Genomic DNA, 19412 nt, shown 5'->3' with positions numbered 1-19412 from the left:
TTGTCATTTGGGAGCAAATATTTACCATTGTAACTCTTAAAGTAGAGGTTTGAGCAAAGTTAAATATGTAATTTTACATTTTGTATGCAGAGCATCTAAGAAAGAGGCAGAGGAAAATCAACGTAGCTACCTTCAGAAAAAGAAAAGAAGGCGAATTAAAGTTCAAGAAAACTCATCAAGTGAAAAGGTATTTTAAGAGATCCTAATTGTGACACTAAACCCTGTTCCATTTTATTTTGGACTGATGGCTACTCAATTTTGGTTTTGGCATTTAGAGTTTAAAAACAACATCCTGCAAGTTCCCCATTGTAATAGCCAAATATTGTTGTTTCCTTGATACAATCCTTTGGAGAGGAATCAGTTCAAATTTTGAAACATTTCTAATTTCTTCACTTGTAGACATGACAGCCACTATTCCCATTTAAACTAAATAGTAAGGGGTCCTGGAAAGAACCATTATTTGGTGAATGCAATTCAAAATAATTTATAGGGACATTACTGTTGTCTTTGTGCCAGTCCCTTCTCTCATCCCTCTGCCTTATCACTTAGGATTACATTGTAATTTCGTCATCTTGCTCAAATCTAAAAATTTTAATCATCTATGCTTCCGATTTCCAGTTGTCATTGTTTTCATGCGGTCCTTTTCTGATTCATTCCTTTTCTTCTTCAACTTCTGTCTTATTTGCTGTCAGCTTTCAGCTGTTTGGTGGTACCATCTTGATACCAAAATTGCCTATATGGCTTCCTTCATCTTGTTTCCTCCCGAGTCTTTCTCCTCTTACCCCCACAATAATTGGCAAAGCCTTTTTTATCATCTTCATTTGCAGGATGTGGACATCACTGGCTGGCCAACAGTTATGGCCTTTCCTCGCTTGATGTTGAGACTCATAGAATCCCGACAGTATGGAAGCATGCCATTCAGCACTGACCCTCCGAAGAACATCCCACACAGACCCACCCCCTACCCTATCCCTGTAACCCTGCATTTCTTGTGCCTAATCCACCGAGCCTGAAAATGTTGTCGAAGGATCTTGGACAAATGTCTGCGGTGTATCTTGTATTTCGAAAATATTGCTGCTACTGAGCGTCGCTGGTGCAGGGAGTGGATGTTTTGGAAAATAGTCTGTTCCATTTCCTGCACACTGCTGTCACTGTTTTCCTCCCATCTAGAAACATGAAGTGGTTTCTCTTAGCCCAACAGACTGGTAAAAGCACAAAAATATGTCATTCAGCCAATCATATCAGGTCAGCCGGTCCACACTCTTACACCCCAAAAAAATTTAGTACTGTAATTACACTACTTCAGATATTTATACATTGTGCTCTCAAAAGTCACAATTGCTTTTCATCTTCTCAGGCAGTGCATTCCAGACCTCCTTTCATATTTCTCCCACCTGTTTTGGTTCGTTCTTCATTCTGCTTAAACTGGTGTCCTCTGCTAGGAGCAAGCAGGACTGCAGATGCTGGAGAGCAAAGTCGAAAAGGGTGGCGCTGGAAAAGCACAGCAGGTCAGGCAGTATCCAAGGAGCAGGAGAGTCAGTGTTTCAGGCATAAGCCCTTCAGGAGACGCTAATGAAGGGCTTATGCCCGAAATGTCAAATCTCCTGCTCTTCAGATGGTGCCTTACCTGCTGTGCTTTTCCCGTACCACACTTTTGATTTTTTTGATTCTGGTGCAAAGGTGAACAGTTTCTTCCTATCTACTCTCTTCTGACCAGTTGTGATTTTTAATATAAAACCAAAAGAACTGCAGATGCTGGATATCAAATGAAAGCAGAAATTGCTGGAAAATCTTAGCAGGTCTGGCAGTATTTGTGGAGAGAAGTCAGTTTTGTGTCCAGTGACCCTTCAGAATCTTTTTTCCAGCAATTCATAATTTTTAACACCTATATCAAATCTCCAATCAGCCTTCTCTTTCTTGAGAATAATCCCAGCTATTCCAATTTATTCGAGTCATACAACACTGAAACTGACCCTTCGGTCCAGCTTATCCTTGCTGACCAGATATCCTAAATTAATCTAGTCCCATTTGTGTAACTTGGTCCATATCCCTCTAAATCATTCCTATTCATTCACCCATCCAGATGCCTTTTAAATGTTATAATAGTACCAGCCTCCACCACTTCCTCTGGCAGCTCATTCTATACAGGCACCATCCTTTATGTGAAAACGTTGCCCTTAGGTCCTTTCTAAATGTTTCCCCTCTCACCCTAAACCTATGCCCTCTAGCTCTGGACTTTGCAACCAAGGGAAGAGATCTTGTCTATTTTACCCTATCCATGCCCCTCATGATTTTATAAACCTTTATAAGGTCATCCCTTAGCCTCTGATGCTCCAGGGCAACAGCCCCAACCTATACAGTCTCTCCCTACATCTGAAACCCTTCAGCCCTGGCAACATCATTGTAAATCTTTTCTGAACCCTTTCAAGTTTCGCAACATCCTTCCGATATGAGGGAGACCACAATGGCACGCACAATTCCAGAAGTGGCCTAACCAATGTCCTGTACAGCCGCAACATGACCTCCCAACTCCTTTGCACAATGCTCTGACCAATAAAGGAAAGCATACTAAATGCTGCCTTCACTATCGTATCTAACTGAGACTCTACTTTCAAGGAACAATGAACCCGCACTACAAGGTCTTTGTTCAGCAATACTCCCCCCAGGACCTTACCCTTAAATGTATAAATCCTGCCCAGATTTGCCTTTCCAAAACGCAACGGCTCACGTTTATCTAAATTAAACTCCATCTGCCATTCCTTGGCCCATTGACCAATCAGATCAAGAATCTGTTGTACTTTGAGGTAACCTCCTTCGCTGTCCACTACACCACCTTGTAATTAACTGAAGGCCTTAGCCCCTGGAATTGTTCTTGTGCATCTTTTCTGCACCATTGAAGAAGCCTTCAGATCCCTCCTAAATTGTGGTACTGAGAACTGTACGCAGTACAGTTGAAGCCAAGCCATTTTGCAAAACCGTAAAGCATTTATACTCTGTCATTATTCCTAAAGCCCAGGATATTTGCCATTTTGTTCTGACCTTGCACTTCAACTTCTGAATTCAACACAAAATCACTTTCATCTCCTTGTTTTGTATTGGGCAATTACTAGGCTCCTGTCAGGACTAAAGAACATAGAGGTTCGTTGTTTGCTGAAACCCAATGGGGAGGCTTTATTCCGAAACCAAACACTCTGTAGGATTCCGAACTAACTAATGAAACTGGCTAATGTCTCATCAGTGTGATTCACCTCTTAAATGGACACTGTCCCAACATAACATATCCTAAATGTAACATATAATGTTCTCCATCGTGATTGTAAATATATCATTTTATCCCTCCTCTTCCCTTTGTTTATGAAGGAACCTTCCCCATTGACAACCTGAGCACTCTTCAATTACCCACCATTCCTACCTCTTCCCACAACAACTCACTGTAAAAGTGCAGGAAATGTTACCCCTTTACTACCTACTTTCTCACCATCAAGGGCCCAAACACCCTTCCAGTTGAAACGATGATTGTACTTCTAACAATCAATTGTACTTTTTAATATACTGTGCTTGCTGCTAATGTTGTAGTTTCCTGTTCACCAGACATTCATTAGGTCATTAGTTTTCAGAACATTTCCATTCTGTCTGTTACCCAAGTGTATTTCATATGTTGTCATTGTTCTTATATATGCATATCAAATTAGATCCTGTTCTTTTTTTTATCCTTCAGCAAAGTAACTCAGAAGATGAGGGTAACAGTGATAGTGATGACAATGATATTGATTCCAAATCCCCTGGAAAAGGTCGGAAGAAGATTAGAAAGATTTTGAAAGATGGAAATTTACGTACAGAAACTCAAAATGCCTTGAAAGAAGAGGAAGATAGAAGAAAACGCATCGCTGATCGAGAAAAAGAGAGAGAAAAGTTGCGAGAGGTATTGAATTATTTTCTATATGCACGTTCATGTAATTGGCATAGTTATGGATCATTGTAAGATAGAAGGGGCTCCAAAGCATTGCTTGTAATTAATTTCTTGTTTTTGTGCTGCCTTAGGCTATAAATTGCCGTGCATTCAAAGTTTTTTCACTTAGTCCAAGTAAATAATAATTTAGGCATTAAAGACATCTTATTGCAGAGTGCCACTGCATACTCTTGTTAAGGAATGCAAGTTAGTCAAGATCTAGAAGAAACTTTTCTATTTTGAATTAGATGCTTAATTGTGAATATTTCATTGAGCTGTATTCAGCTTAACAATTACTGGGTTCTTAAACAAAATTCACTTTACAGTTATTGATTGGTTGAAATGGGGGAGAAAAAAAATGAAGGAATAAAGTTTAACCAACTGTTTCTTGGCTTGTATAAATAAGTTGTAATTTATTAGTCTAATAGGAAGGTGGTACAACTTTATCTACTTTTTTTTAAAAGTACTAATCTTGTATATTGTCATTGAGTAACAAACTAGTTCTAGGTACTGTGGTTTGGTTTTTTTCAATTATAGGGAGGAACCATATAGAAGTAAGATGAAGTGTCTGTTTTCAGACATATGGTAGATTATAATGAAGTTAATTTTAAATATGTTATGCAAGTGTTAACTAAGTGGCTTTGGCGGAAGAACTGCACAGTTGAACTTGCCTGTCTTGAAATTATTCGTATGAAATTATAAATTGTAGTTCCAAGATGTAGACAGCTAAGAGTAGATTGTCATCAGTGATGTGGGTCAAGTGTTATTTTAAACTTTTCTTTGTGAAAGACTTCCTACAAATATTGATACTGAGATCCCTTTGGTCAAGAAACAACTGAAACATCATCACTGGTGGGTGCTGCGACTTGCCCAAATACACCTCTTATTGCCTGTCGGTAGATTTTAACATGTATGAGTTACCAACTTTCAAGATCATAACTGGCACATGGAAGAGACTATGCTGTACACTTGATGATCACTGCATGAGTGTGAAGTTGAAATCCTGAGGAATATATAGCAGTTCCATCTATAGAAATACAAGATACTTGTGAAAATAGTTTCCTGACAAATTAAGCTCACTCGATTTAAGAGTGTGCAGCATTGCTTGCCAAAATGAAGAGTAAACATTTTCTCTAGTAAAGCAGCTCACAACTGAGCATGCTGACTGCAATTAATGGTATACTTATATTACTGTACATCCCCTTTTGAATTTAATGTGAATGGGATCTCATTATCTTTGAATAACTAGTGGGCAAAGTAAATTCACTTGAGGTGATTGCAAACAGCACTAATAACTGTCTGTGTTTTAAATTTGCATTCAAAAATACTGGATTCATTACCTTAATTCAAGAAATTCCCATGTTTAATCAGATTGAAAATACTGCTCCAGGAGGATATTTCGAAATAACTGACAAAGGAAATTTCCTTCTTTTTTGGTTGCAATGTGTGTGTTAGCTGAAGACTTGTATCCTGCCAAATCCGGTGAAGGAATATGAAAATGTTGCCACTGCTGTAGAAAGCTTTGAAGGGCAAGTTGGTTTGTCTATGATATAACCCTTCACCTTTTGTGGGGAGAAAGTTAAACAGTTTGCTTGCATGTGTATTATTAAATAACGTGATCCATAAGCCCTCCAATATTGCTTCTGGGATTATAGCTACACAATTCTCAAACAGGTTCACCAAAGACCTTTCATTGTGAGCAGCATGCAAAATGATAATTTGTGTATGTTCTCCAAAATTAAGAATTGTCCAAATTTCATTTAAAATTTACAGCAGGTTGTGTCTGAAGATATGTCACCAATGCAGTGTCCAATAACCACTAAACTAGTCCTTGATGAAGACAAGGAGACAAATGAATCTATTGTCCAGGTCCATAGAAATTTGGTGAGGAAGCTGAAGCCTCATCAAGTCGATGGTAAGTCAAGTATTCATATCCTGCCTAGCAGTAAAACCTCAATTGATAGTTTGTGCATGGACCTAATTTTATAAACTGAAGGACTAGCTCTTCCTATCACTGTCTAGGTCATTGTACAATTGCATTTCTATAGTACTGGATCCATCCATGTTACAATAGGCATCAGCCAGTATAAAATTCATTGCACAAAATCAATGAATATAATGTTTTCCACAAAATGAGTGGGGCTGAAACATTATCTGATGGGTAGAAAAAAATATTTAGCAAATGCTAAAGGAAGACCACTTTTTTCTGCAAGACAGGGGAGGTGCAAAGCATTGGATAGAGCTCCTTGTGGTCTGTGGAATCACCACGTGTTTGCATTTGAATCGGCAGAGATGACATCATTTGTCAGAAACCCACATGCAGACGAATTAGTGTGTTATGCATTGCCTATTGCCAGTGAGGAATTGTCATTCTGCTCTTCTGCATTCTTGCCTGTACAGTTTGGTGCTGACTTCCTACAAATCTTGTGGGTCAGGCCTCTTCGTTCCTGAGCTCATTAATAAATAGGATAATGATCATAGGTGCAAAGAATCTATTATACAATCTAAATTGTCATGAAGTAATTCATTAAGATAAATAATGCACAAATAGATGATTTGTTTATGCCCCTTGCTAGGTTGGTAAATTAGGTAAAAGGGTCTAGGTAAATTGTCTACTGTTGTGGTTCTGTTCGCTGAGCTGGAAGTTTTTGTTGCAAACGTTTTGTCCTCTGGCTCGGCGACATCATCAGTGCTTGGGAGCCTCCTGCGAAGCGCTTCTTTGATGTTTCCTCCGGTGTTTATAGTGGTCTGTCCCTGCCGCTTCCGGTTGTCAGTTTCAGCTGTCCGCTGTAGTGGTTGGTATATTGGGTCCAGGTCAATGTGTTTGTTGATGGAGTTTGTGGATGAATGCCATGCCTCTAGGAATTCCCTGGCTGTTCTCTGTCTGGCTTGCCCTATGATAGTAGTGTTGTCCCAGTCGAATTCATGTTGCTTGTTGTCTGTGTGTGTGGCTACTAAGGATAGCTGGTCGTGTCGTTTCGTGGCTAGTTGATGTTCATGTATGCGGATTGTTATGAACTTTGAAAGTTCATATGTAACTAAACTATGAAAGTAACCACCCAAACGCACACAAACGAAGCTGCATCAGGACACTATTCAAAAGGGCCACAACACACTGCAGTACACTAGGACTGCAAAAAGAAGAAGAGGAACACCTATACAAGGTATTCGCCAAAAACGGATACCCGCGCAACTTCATCAACAGATGCTTAAGAGAAAGACCACGGAACGAGGACATACCACAACCAAAAGGACTAGCCACACTACCATACATCAGAAGCATCTCGGAACTGACTGCCAGATTATTGCGACCCCTAGGACTCATAACACAAACCAACAGCCACGCTCAGACAACAACTCACCAGAACAAAGGACCCGATACCCAACATGAGCAAGACGAATGTAGTGTACAAAATATCATGCAAGGATTGCACTAAACACTATATAGGACAAACAGGAAGACAGCTAACAATCCGCATACATGAACATCAACTAGCCACGAAACGACACGACCAGCTATCCTTAGTAGCCACACACGCAGACAACAAGCAACATGAATTCGACTGGGACAACACTACTATCATAGGGCAAGCCAGACAGAGAACAGCCAGGGAATTCCTAGAGGCATGGAATTCCTAGAGGCATGGCATTCATCCACAACCTCCATCAACAAACACATCGACCTGGACCCAATATACCAACCACTACAGCGGACAGCTGAAACTGACAACCGGAAGCGGTAGGGACAGACCACTATAAACACCGGAGGAAACATCAAAGAAGCGCTTCGCAGGAGGCTCCCAAGCACTGATGATGTCACCTAGCCAGGGGACGAAACGTTTGCAATAAAAACTTCCAGCTCGCGAACAGAACCACAACAACGAGCACCCGAGCTACAAATCTTCGCACAAACTTTAAATTGTCTACTGTATACAGCACAACTTTGTTGCCAAAAACCGGGTGAGGGCAATGGGCAGCAAATCCAAATGAAGACAAAGATGTAAAAGATGGAAGTTATGATCTAACAACAAGATCAGCCTGAAGCTAATTCCAGTAACTAATGCCTTCTGCTTAGCACTTTCATATATAGTTATAATATACTGAGCTGTGGGAGCTTCAGCACCAACATATTATCTGTTTACTCTGTCCGGTTGTCTGAGGTTCTCGACAATTTATCTTTGCAAGCAGCATTGGAAGAACATTTTAAAGAGAGAAATCAAGTTTCATAGTTTATTTGCATGTTGAAATTATGACACTCTGTACACCTGTCTGTCTCCTTCATGACAGTTTGTGCTTACTCATTTCAACCTACGTTTGCTATGGGATTTCTTGGATAACTGGATTCAGTTGACACTGTAACATTTAGATCCTTGTACATTGGCAGTCAACCTGTTGGTGTCTGCTTGCTCTTGAGACAGTTGCTGAGACTTTTCAGGATTGTAGGAGGGTAGTGGACATTTTGACAATTGACCACCTAATTGGACTGACCTAAAGCTACATGAATGAGTCTAGGCACGCAGCTGGGTTTGCTCTACTGTATGAGAGCAGTCTAAGGTGTGCTTCACGTGCTGAAATCTACTGTCACTGATCTTTCCAAACAATCTCATCTTGCTGACCCAATGGTAGTTAATTTTGGAATTGAGTGCTTGAGTCATCTTCTGTTGATGCTTGAAACTGTTGTGTTCCACAAATGGTCTCTCCCTGTTTTGAGACACATTTAACAATAGCTGCAGATTCAGTTACTTCATATTACAATAAAATGCACATTTTCCAAAATTGACATTTTGATAACTTTTCACTTTTGATTTCAAGTTATGTAGATATTAAAAATTCATGTTTATTTTGCAGGTGTGCAATTCATGTGGGATTGTTGCTGTGAATCGGTGAGCAAAGCCTTGAAGGAGAATGGGTCTGGGTGCATTTTGGCACACTGTATGGGACTTGGAAAGACACTACAGGTGAGGGTTTAGCCTGCAAAGAACTTGAGCACAGAAGCTGATGATACATCATGTATGCTTGCAACTTTTTCAAACTTTTTGGTTCCTGCAAAAAGTGTAAAATTCCTAAGAATCTCATTATTGATATTATCAAGGTTGCTGTGGGTCCATGGCGTACTAAATGTTTTGTAATATGTCTTTTAACATGGAAGTTTGCTGCTGTAGCATTCCCACAGGGAAATATTATCTTGCAGCTAAAAAATGAAACATGAGTTAATCTGCTTTAACACACAGCAATGTTTCATATTGGAAGTGTGCACTCAATCAAATTGAGTTCAGGCATCTAATGTTGAAATCAGTATGCGCTGTTTCAGTGAAAAAGTGTTCATAATCATAACATTATGAGTATAAAATGAAGTGATTTATTTCTTCAGACAGTGCATGTAAGTGCAGAATGGTAGATATTGGTTACAAATTGAATGAATTCAAAATTCCTTTTGTTTATGCCAAAAACATCAGAATTTTTTTAAATATTTCTAGATATACTAATAAAGTGGGTCAGCCACAGAGAAGCAGTGAAAGGGCAGCAAGAAACACACTTTAGTAAAATAGCAGACATGGGGTTGAAATACCACATTCACTGTCTTCCTCTGAAAAACAGACAAATATTTGATTTGTGGCAAATTGGCCAAATTTATTCAGAACAAACCTCCGTTCACTATTGAAAAGGTGGTTTTCTCTCTGCCTCCTGACAGAAGTGGTGTACTGAAGCAACAGATGAAGGGGGAAAGAACAGCTTTAGTTATGTGGAACCGCTCATCTGTTGTGAATAAGGTTCGCTTTTTGCTGTGAAAAGTGGGGATGGACCTTAATATAAACGCACGTTAAAAAATTAAGTTCAGATATGTTAGAATTGAACAGTTCAATCAATTGCAATTTACAGGAAAGATTTTTTTTTGCTGACTCTTACAAATCTGAAATGTAATCAGGTCTACATTCAAAATAGAATGTCAGTGTCAGCACCCACTTCTCAATCAGTTGTCCAGTAATGTTGAAATATGTCTGGCCATGCTGTTATGATCCAGACTTTTCGATAGTATGGGTAGGCATATATGAAGTAATGAACTGTGATCAGTTTGCTTTACAAGTGTGAAAGACATTTTTTTTTTGTCTGTATGGATCTGAGCTGCTGAAGCACATAACTGTCCACTCTTGACGAAAACTGAAAAATTGGTGCATTGTAGTGGCACACACAACCAGAATATATCATTGAGTGAATGGCGAAGGTCTTAAAATTCTGCAGAAGAATGCATTTCATTGAATTGTTCATTAGACTGTTCAGTGAAGTGCTTTGTACTTGGTTGGGATTCCAGAAATGCTGCTTGTCAAATTGCCTGACTATTCTTTCTGAATAGTCTGTTTCTCATGGTACTACAGTAAGGTGTTCAGTGATTCTTCAGATTATTAACTGATACTTGAATGTGTAAGTATAGATTTGTACTTTAATATACATTGCCCTCGGCTCCATAATTGTGTTCTGTTTCCTGTGAGATGGACTTTACCAGAAACTTAATGTGATTAAATTACAGCCATTTCAACATATCAATTTAAGTTTTGAAGATCTACTTAATGTTTTGGGTTTCTTAACCCATACCTTTTGAACTTTTTTTTAAGTTCTTTTCAACCGTTTTAGGAAGTTAGTATCCATAATCTTAAAGATAATTGCTCTACATACACGAAAATGGCCTGTTAGTAAATCTGAGCCTTATGGTGTAATTTGTTCTGTTGTCTTTTTGTGCACTTAAAATATGTGTTGGTATGAAAAACAATTACAAAGATACAGTAAACTTTTGAAATACAACTTATCATGTTTTGGTTGCAGGTGGTGACCTTCTTGCATACCATGTTGTTGGCTGAGAAGCTGGACTTCAGTACTGCCTTAGTCGTTTGTCCACTTAATACAGTTCTTAATTGGATTAATGAATTTTCCAAATGGCAGGAAGGACTGGATGATGATGAATGTTTAGAGGTACTGTATACTTGGATTTTTCTATCAAGCTTGGGTTTTTGAAGTTATAGTTTATAGGCTCTACCTGTACATCAAATTAAAATGTATAGTGAGCCCTACAATAACCTGGTTTAGTTTTATTGTCTTCTGACCTCCATCACTTAAGCTGTAGCCATGTTATACCTAGCCTACTGCATCTTCTCTCTCTTGTTTTTGTCACCAAATATTGGTACAGCTGCAGGTCATTCAGTCCTTCAAGACTATTTTGTGGCAGGGTTGGAAGACAAAAAGGTAATGGAGAGTCTAAACTTTTTTAAAAGCAAAACGTAGGTGACGAAAATTTGAGAATGGAGTGGAGACTTTTATCTCTATTTGAACTATGAATGGCGTTGGCAAGGGCATCATTTGACACCCATTCCTAATTGCCTTGAACTGCTTGGTTGCTGCTCTTAGAGAAGCCATATAAAGTTGCCCTGTTTTGTATCTGGGGTTATGTAGGCCAGTCGAGGTAAGGCACATTTCTTTCCCCAAAATACATAGTTGAACCAGATGACATTTTGGAATCTATCGCTTAATTATAATGGTCACCATTACTGACTGACTTTCAATTCCAGATTTATTTGTTGAATTTGTGCTATGGTAGAATTTGAGCACATGTCTCCAGAGATTAAACCTAGGCTTCTGGATTGCTAGTTCACTAAGCCACCATCTCCCTATCTAATGTCTGTTAGAAGCTTAAGTTATGGTGCTGGGAGTGAGAAATATAGTGATACAGGCTGCTGTGGCATGAGTTTGCTAAATTAGTTTATGGTGTTTTAAAAACCAGGATAAAACTTCTAAAATCAAACTATTGGAGGCTGAGGGATGACCTTATAGAGGTTTACAAAATCATGAGGGGCATGGATAGGATAAATAGACAAAGTCTCTTCCCTGGGGTGGGGAAATCCAGAACTAGAGGGCATAGGTTTAGGGAGAGAGAGGAAAGGTATAAACGAGACCTAAGGGGCAACTTTTTCACGCAGAGGATGGTACTTGTACGGAATGAGCTGCCAGAGGATGTGGTGGAGGCAAGTACAATTGCAACATTTAAAAGGCATCTGGATGGGTATATGAATAGGAAGGGTGTGGAGGGATATGGGCCAGGTGCTGGCAGGTGGGACTAGATTGGGTTGGGATGAATGAATTTAGGACATCTGGTCGGCATGGATGAATTGGACCGAAGGGTCTGTTTCCATGCTGTACATCACTATGACTCTATGATGCAAAGCAAGCAAATGTGGATCTAATATTAAGTAAATGTTATAGATTAATAGAACTCTACAGCATAGAAACAGACCCTTTGGTCCAACATGTCCATGCCAACCAGATGTCCTAAATTAATCTAGTCCTCTTTGCCAGCATTTGACCCATATCTTGTTCCCATCCAGATGCCTTTAACATGTTGTACCAGCGTCCTCCACTTCTTCTGGCGGCTCATCCCATACACACAATACCCTCCATGAAACCATTGCCCCTTAGGTCCCTTCTCAATCTTTTGCTTTTCATCTTAAACCTACGCCCTCTAGTTCTGCACTCACCCACCCTGGGGAAATAACCTTGGGTATTTACCCTATCCATGTCCCTCATGATTTTATAAACCTCTATAAGGTCAGCCCTCAGGCTCTGATGCTCCAGGGAAAATAGCCTCAGCCAATTCAACCTCTCCCTATAGCTCAAACCATCTAACCCTGACAACAACATTCTTGTAAATCTTTTCTGCACCTTTTCCAATTTCCCAACATCCATCCTATAGCAAGGAGTTCAGAACTGAACGCAGTATTCCAAAAGTGGTCTTACCAATTTCCTGCACAGCTGCAACATGACTTTCCAACTCTTATACTCAACGCACTGACCAATAAAGGCAAACATACCAAACACTTTCTTCACTATCCTATATACCTGCAACTCCACTGTCAAGGAACTATGAACCTGCAGACTCTTTGTTCAGCAGCTCTCCCCATGACTTAGCATTAAGTGCATATGTCCTGCCCTGATTTGCCTTTCCAAAATGCAGCACCTCGCATTTATCTAAATTAACTTCCATCTGCTGCCACTCCTCGGCCCTTTGGCCTATCTGATCAAGGTCCTGTTGTAACCTTCTTCGCTGTCCACTACTCCAATTTTGATGTCATCTGCTAACTTACTAACTATATGTTCTATGTTCTCATCCAAACCATTTATATAAATGATGAAAAGCAGTGAACCCAGCACTGATCCTTGTGGCACACCATTGTTCACAGGCCTCTGAAAAGCAACCCTCCACCACCACCCTCTGCTTTCTACCTTTAAACCAGTTCTGTATCCAAATGGCAATTTCTCACTATATTTTGTATGATCTAACCTTGCTAACTAGTCCACCATGAGGAGTCTTGTCGAATGCCTTACTGAAGTCCATATAGATCGTGCCCACTGCTCTGCCTTCATCAATCCTCCTTGTTACTTCAAAAGAACTTAATCAAGATAGTGAGATATGATTTCCCCCACGCACAGCCCCCTGTTGCCTATCCCTAATCAGTCCTTGCCTTTCGAAATACATGTCAATCCTGTCCCTCAGGATCCCCTCGAGCAACTTGTCTATTACTGATATCAGGCTCGCTTGTCTGTAGTTTCCCAGCTTTTCCTTGCCATCTTTTTAAAATAGTGGTATCGCGTTCGCTAACCTCCAGTCATGGCACCTCACTTGTGGCTATTGATGATACAAATATCTCAGCAAGGGGCCCAGCAGTCACTTCCCTGACTTCACACCGAGCTCTAGGGTGCACCTGATCAGGTCTTGGGGATATATCCATCTTTGCATTTTGAGACCTCTGTAATACAGATGTTGTTGTTAACTTCTAATTAATACATGCAGCACAAAATCAGTATTTTTAAAAGTTGAATTATAACCAGCCTTTTGTCTATTACCAGCTTTCTTTCCTCCAGTACTTGTCTGGCATTACACCCCTAGCTTCAGCTCAAAACTCTCCAATAACTGCTCCAGTCGTTCTTTCTCTCTCCATTTGTATGTATGACAAGACAAGTATTGCTACCAGTTTCCTCAGCCTTAATCAACACTGACAGTGGAAAACAATTATTAGATACTTAATACATTGGTTTGAGAGCATATTGAGCGTTAAAAAAGCCACTTGCTATAGATCAGGTAGTCTGTCTGTCTGCACAGAATAACTATTGTAGTTACCATGGTTCTATCAACGTTGCAGTTCTAAAAATGGAAGCCTGTTGAATAGATTTAATTTTTTTTATTCATTCATTCATGGGATATGGGTGTTACCGGCTGGAATTTATTGTCTGTCTCTTGTTGCCCTTGAGAAGGTGGTGGTGAGCTACTTTCTTGAACTGCTGCAGGCCTCCTGGTGTGGGTTGACCCACAATGCCATTCGGTATAGAATTCCAGGGTTTTGATCCAGCTTTAGGAAATGATTGGCAATATATTTACAAGTCAGGATGATGAGTGACTTGGAGGGGAACTTACAAACGGTGGTGTTCCCATGTATCTGCCTTGTCCTTGTCCTTCTAGATGGAAGTGTCATGGGTTTGGAAGGTGCTGTTTGTGGATATTTGGAGCATAAATGATCATTCATCCAAAAAAGTCTTCTGCAATTGAAGATGTATTTCAGCTCATTTGTAAAGATGTCCTTTTGGACATTGTTGTTCAGAAATGCTATTTTAAAATTTGCTTTACACCCCTTTTGAATCATTGATTTGTTGACTAAATTCAGAAATATAGTTCTGTTCGTGTTGTTTTCTGTTCTAAAGGTAAATGAATTAGCAACAGTTAAACGTCCTCAGGAGCGGGCCTACATGCTTGAAAGATGGATGGAAGACGGTGGTGTCATGATTTTAGGTTATGAGATGTACCGTAATCTTGCACAAGGCAGGAATGTGAAAAGTAAGAAATTGAAAGAACTATTCCAGAAGACTTTAGTAAATCCAGGTGAGCTGTTCCTTTTTTTTTCCTATGGCTTTAGTACTCTTTGGAAAATTGCAAATTTAATTACCAAAAATGGTGATGTCCATAATATTACTGGGAAAAAAATCTATTTGAAAATTTAAGAGAATTTGGCACAAAATTAAACATAGTTTGCCATTAATTCATTTTAAAATGATCAATTATGGAAGAGATTCATTCTCAATAAGTCACCCTTGTGTAAAGAATTAGAAGTTTCATTTCAGTAACTGAGTATATGAGATTTGTGATGTATCAACACAAGTATTTTTAAATTCCAAATTAAAATACTGAAAATATACTCCCATAGTCTTTTGTTATTTGTGTTATCTTAAAAAGAAAACTTCCAACAACTCAACATCCAGGAGTAAATGTTATAATGTGAAACTCCTGAAAATCGATATATAGTACCTGAAAATCAAAGCAGTCCTGAAAAATCTGAGTCTTCAATTCAAGAAGAAAAGTTGATTGCTGCTATGGGATGCATAGGTATTTTGCTGGGACAGCCTTTCTAGTTTTGTAGTTTCCTCCCCTAGCAACTCTGGTCCATCTCCAGAGTAGGACTTTTTTTTTGAGGTCAAGCATTCAAAAGAAAAACTCTAAAGTTCTGCAATTTGAATTGTAAATTCTACTTGTATATTGATGCCCACTCATAGATGGAAATCTTAGTTGGACCAAGTTATTTTGATAAATTGAATAAATACTTGAATTAAATGTCTGCCATTCTTCCATAGAGTACCTGAAACTCCTGGTACATGTAGTTTGATTTTGAGTACCACATCAGAACAGACAAGAGGTGCTTTCACAATGTTTAGATGAAAGTTGGAAGCAAAAAAGGGTCTCGATTCTGTGAACATTTTTTCGAAGAAACATCATTTTTACCATGACTGAGTACCCCTCATTTGCATACTGACCTCAACCAAAAAGGAGCCCAAAACCACTTGATCGTTCCAGCAAGTTTTGACGGTCCTACTCTTGAATGTTTCATTCATTCATAGTTTGCAGAGATGATTACTTACACCTTGTTCCACATAAAACTGAAATGACGATTTAATCGAAATTTAATTCTATAACACAATAGTTTGTACCATACATCAAATAGGGCGACACGGTGGCTCAGTGGTTAACACTGCTGCCTCTCAGCAGCTGGGTCCCAGATTTGATTCCAGCCTCAGGCAACTATCTGTGTGGAGTTTGCACATTCTCCCCGTGTTTGTGTGGGTTTCCTCCGGGTGCTCTGGTTTCCTCCCACAGTCCAAAAATGTGCAGGTTAGGTGAATGCTAACTTGCCCATAGTGTGAGGTTCATCAGCCAGAGGGAAGTGGGCCTGGGTGGATTACTCTTCAGAAGGTTGGTGTGGACTGGTTGGGCCAAAAGGCCTGTTTCCACACTGTAGGGAATCTAATCTAATCTAAATTCCCTTGTGTAGAGTGTTTTAAATTTGCATTTAATGTTCTGTCATTTTTGAGTATTACCTTTGAAAGTTAAAATATGAGTTACTTGGATGATGCGCAAGATTCTATCCTCTCTAAGAACTTTCTAGAGCAGGTTAAAAGAGAATGCTCTATCTGTTTACTTGTTGCTGTAGCTACCTTTCTCAGACACACATCAGGGAGCTATCTATTTGACCTCATTTCAGTCCATAAGAAATGAAAAGAGAAAAGTTGGTGCTGAAAGTTGTTTGAGAGCCTGGAAAACATGTTGCTGTCCATGATACTGACCAAGAAACATTATTTGGCCTGCCAGTGGTGGTAGTAGGGTGATGGTTTACAGCAATTAATTCACAATCGCAAATAGTTACCAGCTTGCAGCAGCTAATTTAATGACCTCTTCATCTTCAATTCCAACAAGTTGAAAGATCAGGTTCTTATCTTGAAGTTTCGACTGTACACAAAGGCAAATTTTTCCCAAAACTTTAAACTCTTTAAGGAAATTGGTCTTGTTAAATGTGGTTGCTTTGATTACTTTCCTCTATATTTTAACTGCTATTTGTTAGATAAAAGATGTCTGATATTTTTTGAAATGGAGCAGTAGTTTTGGACTTTACTTGTTTTTAAAAAAATGTTCCCAATCCATATCCTTTCAAACACTCTCTATACCTGTTTTCCCACACATGTCTCTTCCAGCAAAGCAAACAACTAGCTGTTTGTATGAGTTGCTCACTGCATCATTATGTCTGACCCTTTATCCCACTTCACTTCTTGATGTTAAATATTATTTTAACCAGCCCTTGTAAGGGGAAAGAAAAAAGCCATATGATTATATTTCAGTAAATGATAAGGAGCCACTGCACCTAGTCTAGTGATTACTACAATTATTCAGCAGGTTTATTCAGTGAGTACTGCAGCTAAGCTTAACAGAGAATAACTCAACATGGAGCTAATGTGTAGCCTCTGCTGAATTATTTAATCTAAACCAGAATGTTACTCAGATTAAAATGAACTGAGTAGTTGTTATTAGTGAAGAAAATCAAAATTGCGTCATCTAAGGATTTATCTTACACTCCCTCCTTTCCTCTCACATGATTTCTTCCCTTGAAAGCAGCACATACAAAAATGTAAACTGTTTTCAAGTGCTGATGAGAATCCAGTTCTAACTCTGCAATTTTGTCCCCAGAATTGCATAATTTTTGTGGCACAGATGAACCCCATTTGGCCTATCTTATCTGCACTGCCACTTCAAATCAGCATGATAACTTAATACTATTCTTTTTTTCCCTCTATTGCCTTGCACATTGCTTCTATTTAAATACTAGCCCATTGTCCTTTTGAATGTCTCAATTGAACCCTACTTCCAGGCATTCCAACACAAGCCACTTGTGAAGAAAAGAATTTTCTCCCATTATATTTATTTCTTTTGCAAATCACTTTTGAATTGGTTTCCTTTTGTTCTTAAACCTTTTAGAACTGTTTCTAAAAGTTTTAAGACGAAAAGGAGACCAATTCAAAAGTTTCTCCTCATTAACTCTTTCCAGCCCCTTATGATGTAAAGTATCTTCTTAGCTGCTTTCTTTCTATGGAGAACACTCCCAACCTGTCCACTCTCCCTCATAACTGCAGTTTCTCAGCTTTGGAATGATGCTTGTTGCGCATCTCCAGTGCAGTACATCCTTTATACAGTGTGGTATCCAGAACTATATACCCCACACTAGCTGAGGTCTAACAGGTGTCTTCTCCAAGATCATCAGATACATTTTGAAAAACTAAAGCTAACATCCTCACCACAAACTTCATACTTTTTTTGTTGGTACAAACACCCTCCACCAATGTTTGTTTGGCTGAATCAGACAGTTTGTAACCTCTTTGTCCAAGCTTTGATCTGAATTTGTTAGCATATTTCTATACCTCAAAGATGTCCTACATTGCATTTCCATATCCTCTGCGTCTGTATCTCAACATGTTTGCCATTGAAGCACGTCACTCTTTTGTCATCTTTTACAAATGGCAATGGATGCAGAATCAGTTGTTAATTTTAAGTCTGACATACTTAAATTTTGTTAAGTGAAAGTATTAAGGGATATTGGTCGAAGGCAGGTAAGTTGAGTTTGAATGACAGAACAGGCTTGAGAAGTTGATGGCCTACTCCTGTTTCTATATCCCCCTATACTCTTCCAATGTTTATCTGACTGGCCTCTCCTGTCAACTTTACTTCATTCAAAGATCTAGTACCTAGAAGTGGTCCTCACCTATCACTCCTGTGCCTGCTGACTTGTATTGGTGCTGCATTTATCATTCTCATTCTGTGTTTAAAAACTAGCCTTGTTCAGCACTGTAACTTTGCCATTTTCCCCTCTATTGTGTCCCTCTGAATCTTACAGTTTTGTGCATTTTCTGCTTCCCTTGCCCCATCATAGATGGCAGGAGCTTATATTGACAAAGCCCCATATGTTGAAATAATTCCTGAAACATTTACACTTTTTTTCTCCCTCAGTCCTTTTTAAAGATTCTCCTTATATTCTGCTTCAACCAAGCATTATTCTGGTGAATTTTTTCTGCATGTTGTCTGCAGAAAGCTATGATTTCTTTCAAACTATGAAAAATGTCGTTATTAATCTCAAATCAGTTTTAATACTGTATAGGTAGTGGTATGAATCCAGTAATGGTTTATAACTTGTTTATTTTGTTTATACGCATAACATAGAAATGCATGTTTATTTTACCTGGTGATGGTGCATAAAAGTACAACTATATTCATGAAAAGCTGCATACTGTTTGATATAAGAGGTGAGCATGTATTCATAAGACAGTGGTTCCTTTCAAAACGAAAGCAAGTTTTGAAGAAAGAAATGAAAGTTACCGTGAATAAGTGAAAAATACTATTCCAGGCTAAACAGATGATAGAAACTGGTCAGTCAACCTATTTTGCAAGTTTTAAAAACACTTATGTATTTATTAAAATACTAAATTTACTCATTTTAATTAGAAAAGTTATTTGCAAGTCATATAGTAGACAAAAAAAGTTAAGTGGTAGTGATTAGATAAGGTTGCAGAAAACTTAGTAAGATGGTGCAACAAATTTTCATTTTGTTGCTAC

The 19412-nt window shown here is 38.8% G+C and overlaps 1 protein-coding gene across 4 annotated transcripts in view; it reads left to right on the top strand.

Moving 5' to 3' along the window:
- The window catches only part of atrx (ATRX chromatin remodeler), a 238029-nt gene that overhangs the window by 127924 nt on the left and 90693 nt on the right, over nt 1-19412 (top strand). For all 4 annotated transcript variants that reach the window (XM_043704988.2, XM_043704986.2, XM_087991918.1 and 1 more), the window contains 6 exons: nt 91-187; nt 3719-3922; nt 5723-5864; nt 8798-8907; nt 10769-10915; nt 14690-14867. In XM_043704988.2, the coding sequence (XP_043560923.2) occupies nt 91-187; nt 3719-3922; nt 5723-5864; nt 8798-8907; nt 10769-10915; nt 14690-14867 (878 nt within the window). The remainder of the gene's footprint in view (nt 1-90; nt 188-3718; nt 3923-5722; nt 5865-8797; nt 8908-10768; nt 10916-14689; nt 14868-19412) is intronic.

Source organism: Chiloscyllium plagiosum, unplaced genomic scaffold (assembly GCF_037043375.1).
Source record: "Chiloscyllium plagiosum isolate Xiang-an unplaced genomic scaffold, Cpla_swu_hap1 HiC_scaffold_11, whole genome shotgun sequence".
Taxonomy (NCBI): Eukaryota; Metazoa; Chordata; class Chondrichthyes; order Orectolobiformes; family Hemiscylliidae; genus Chiloscyllium; species Chiloscyllium plagiosum.
The sequence above is the reverse complement of the archived record's forward strand: the minus strand, read 5'-3'. Positions and strand labels throughout refer to the sequence as shown.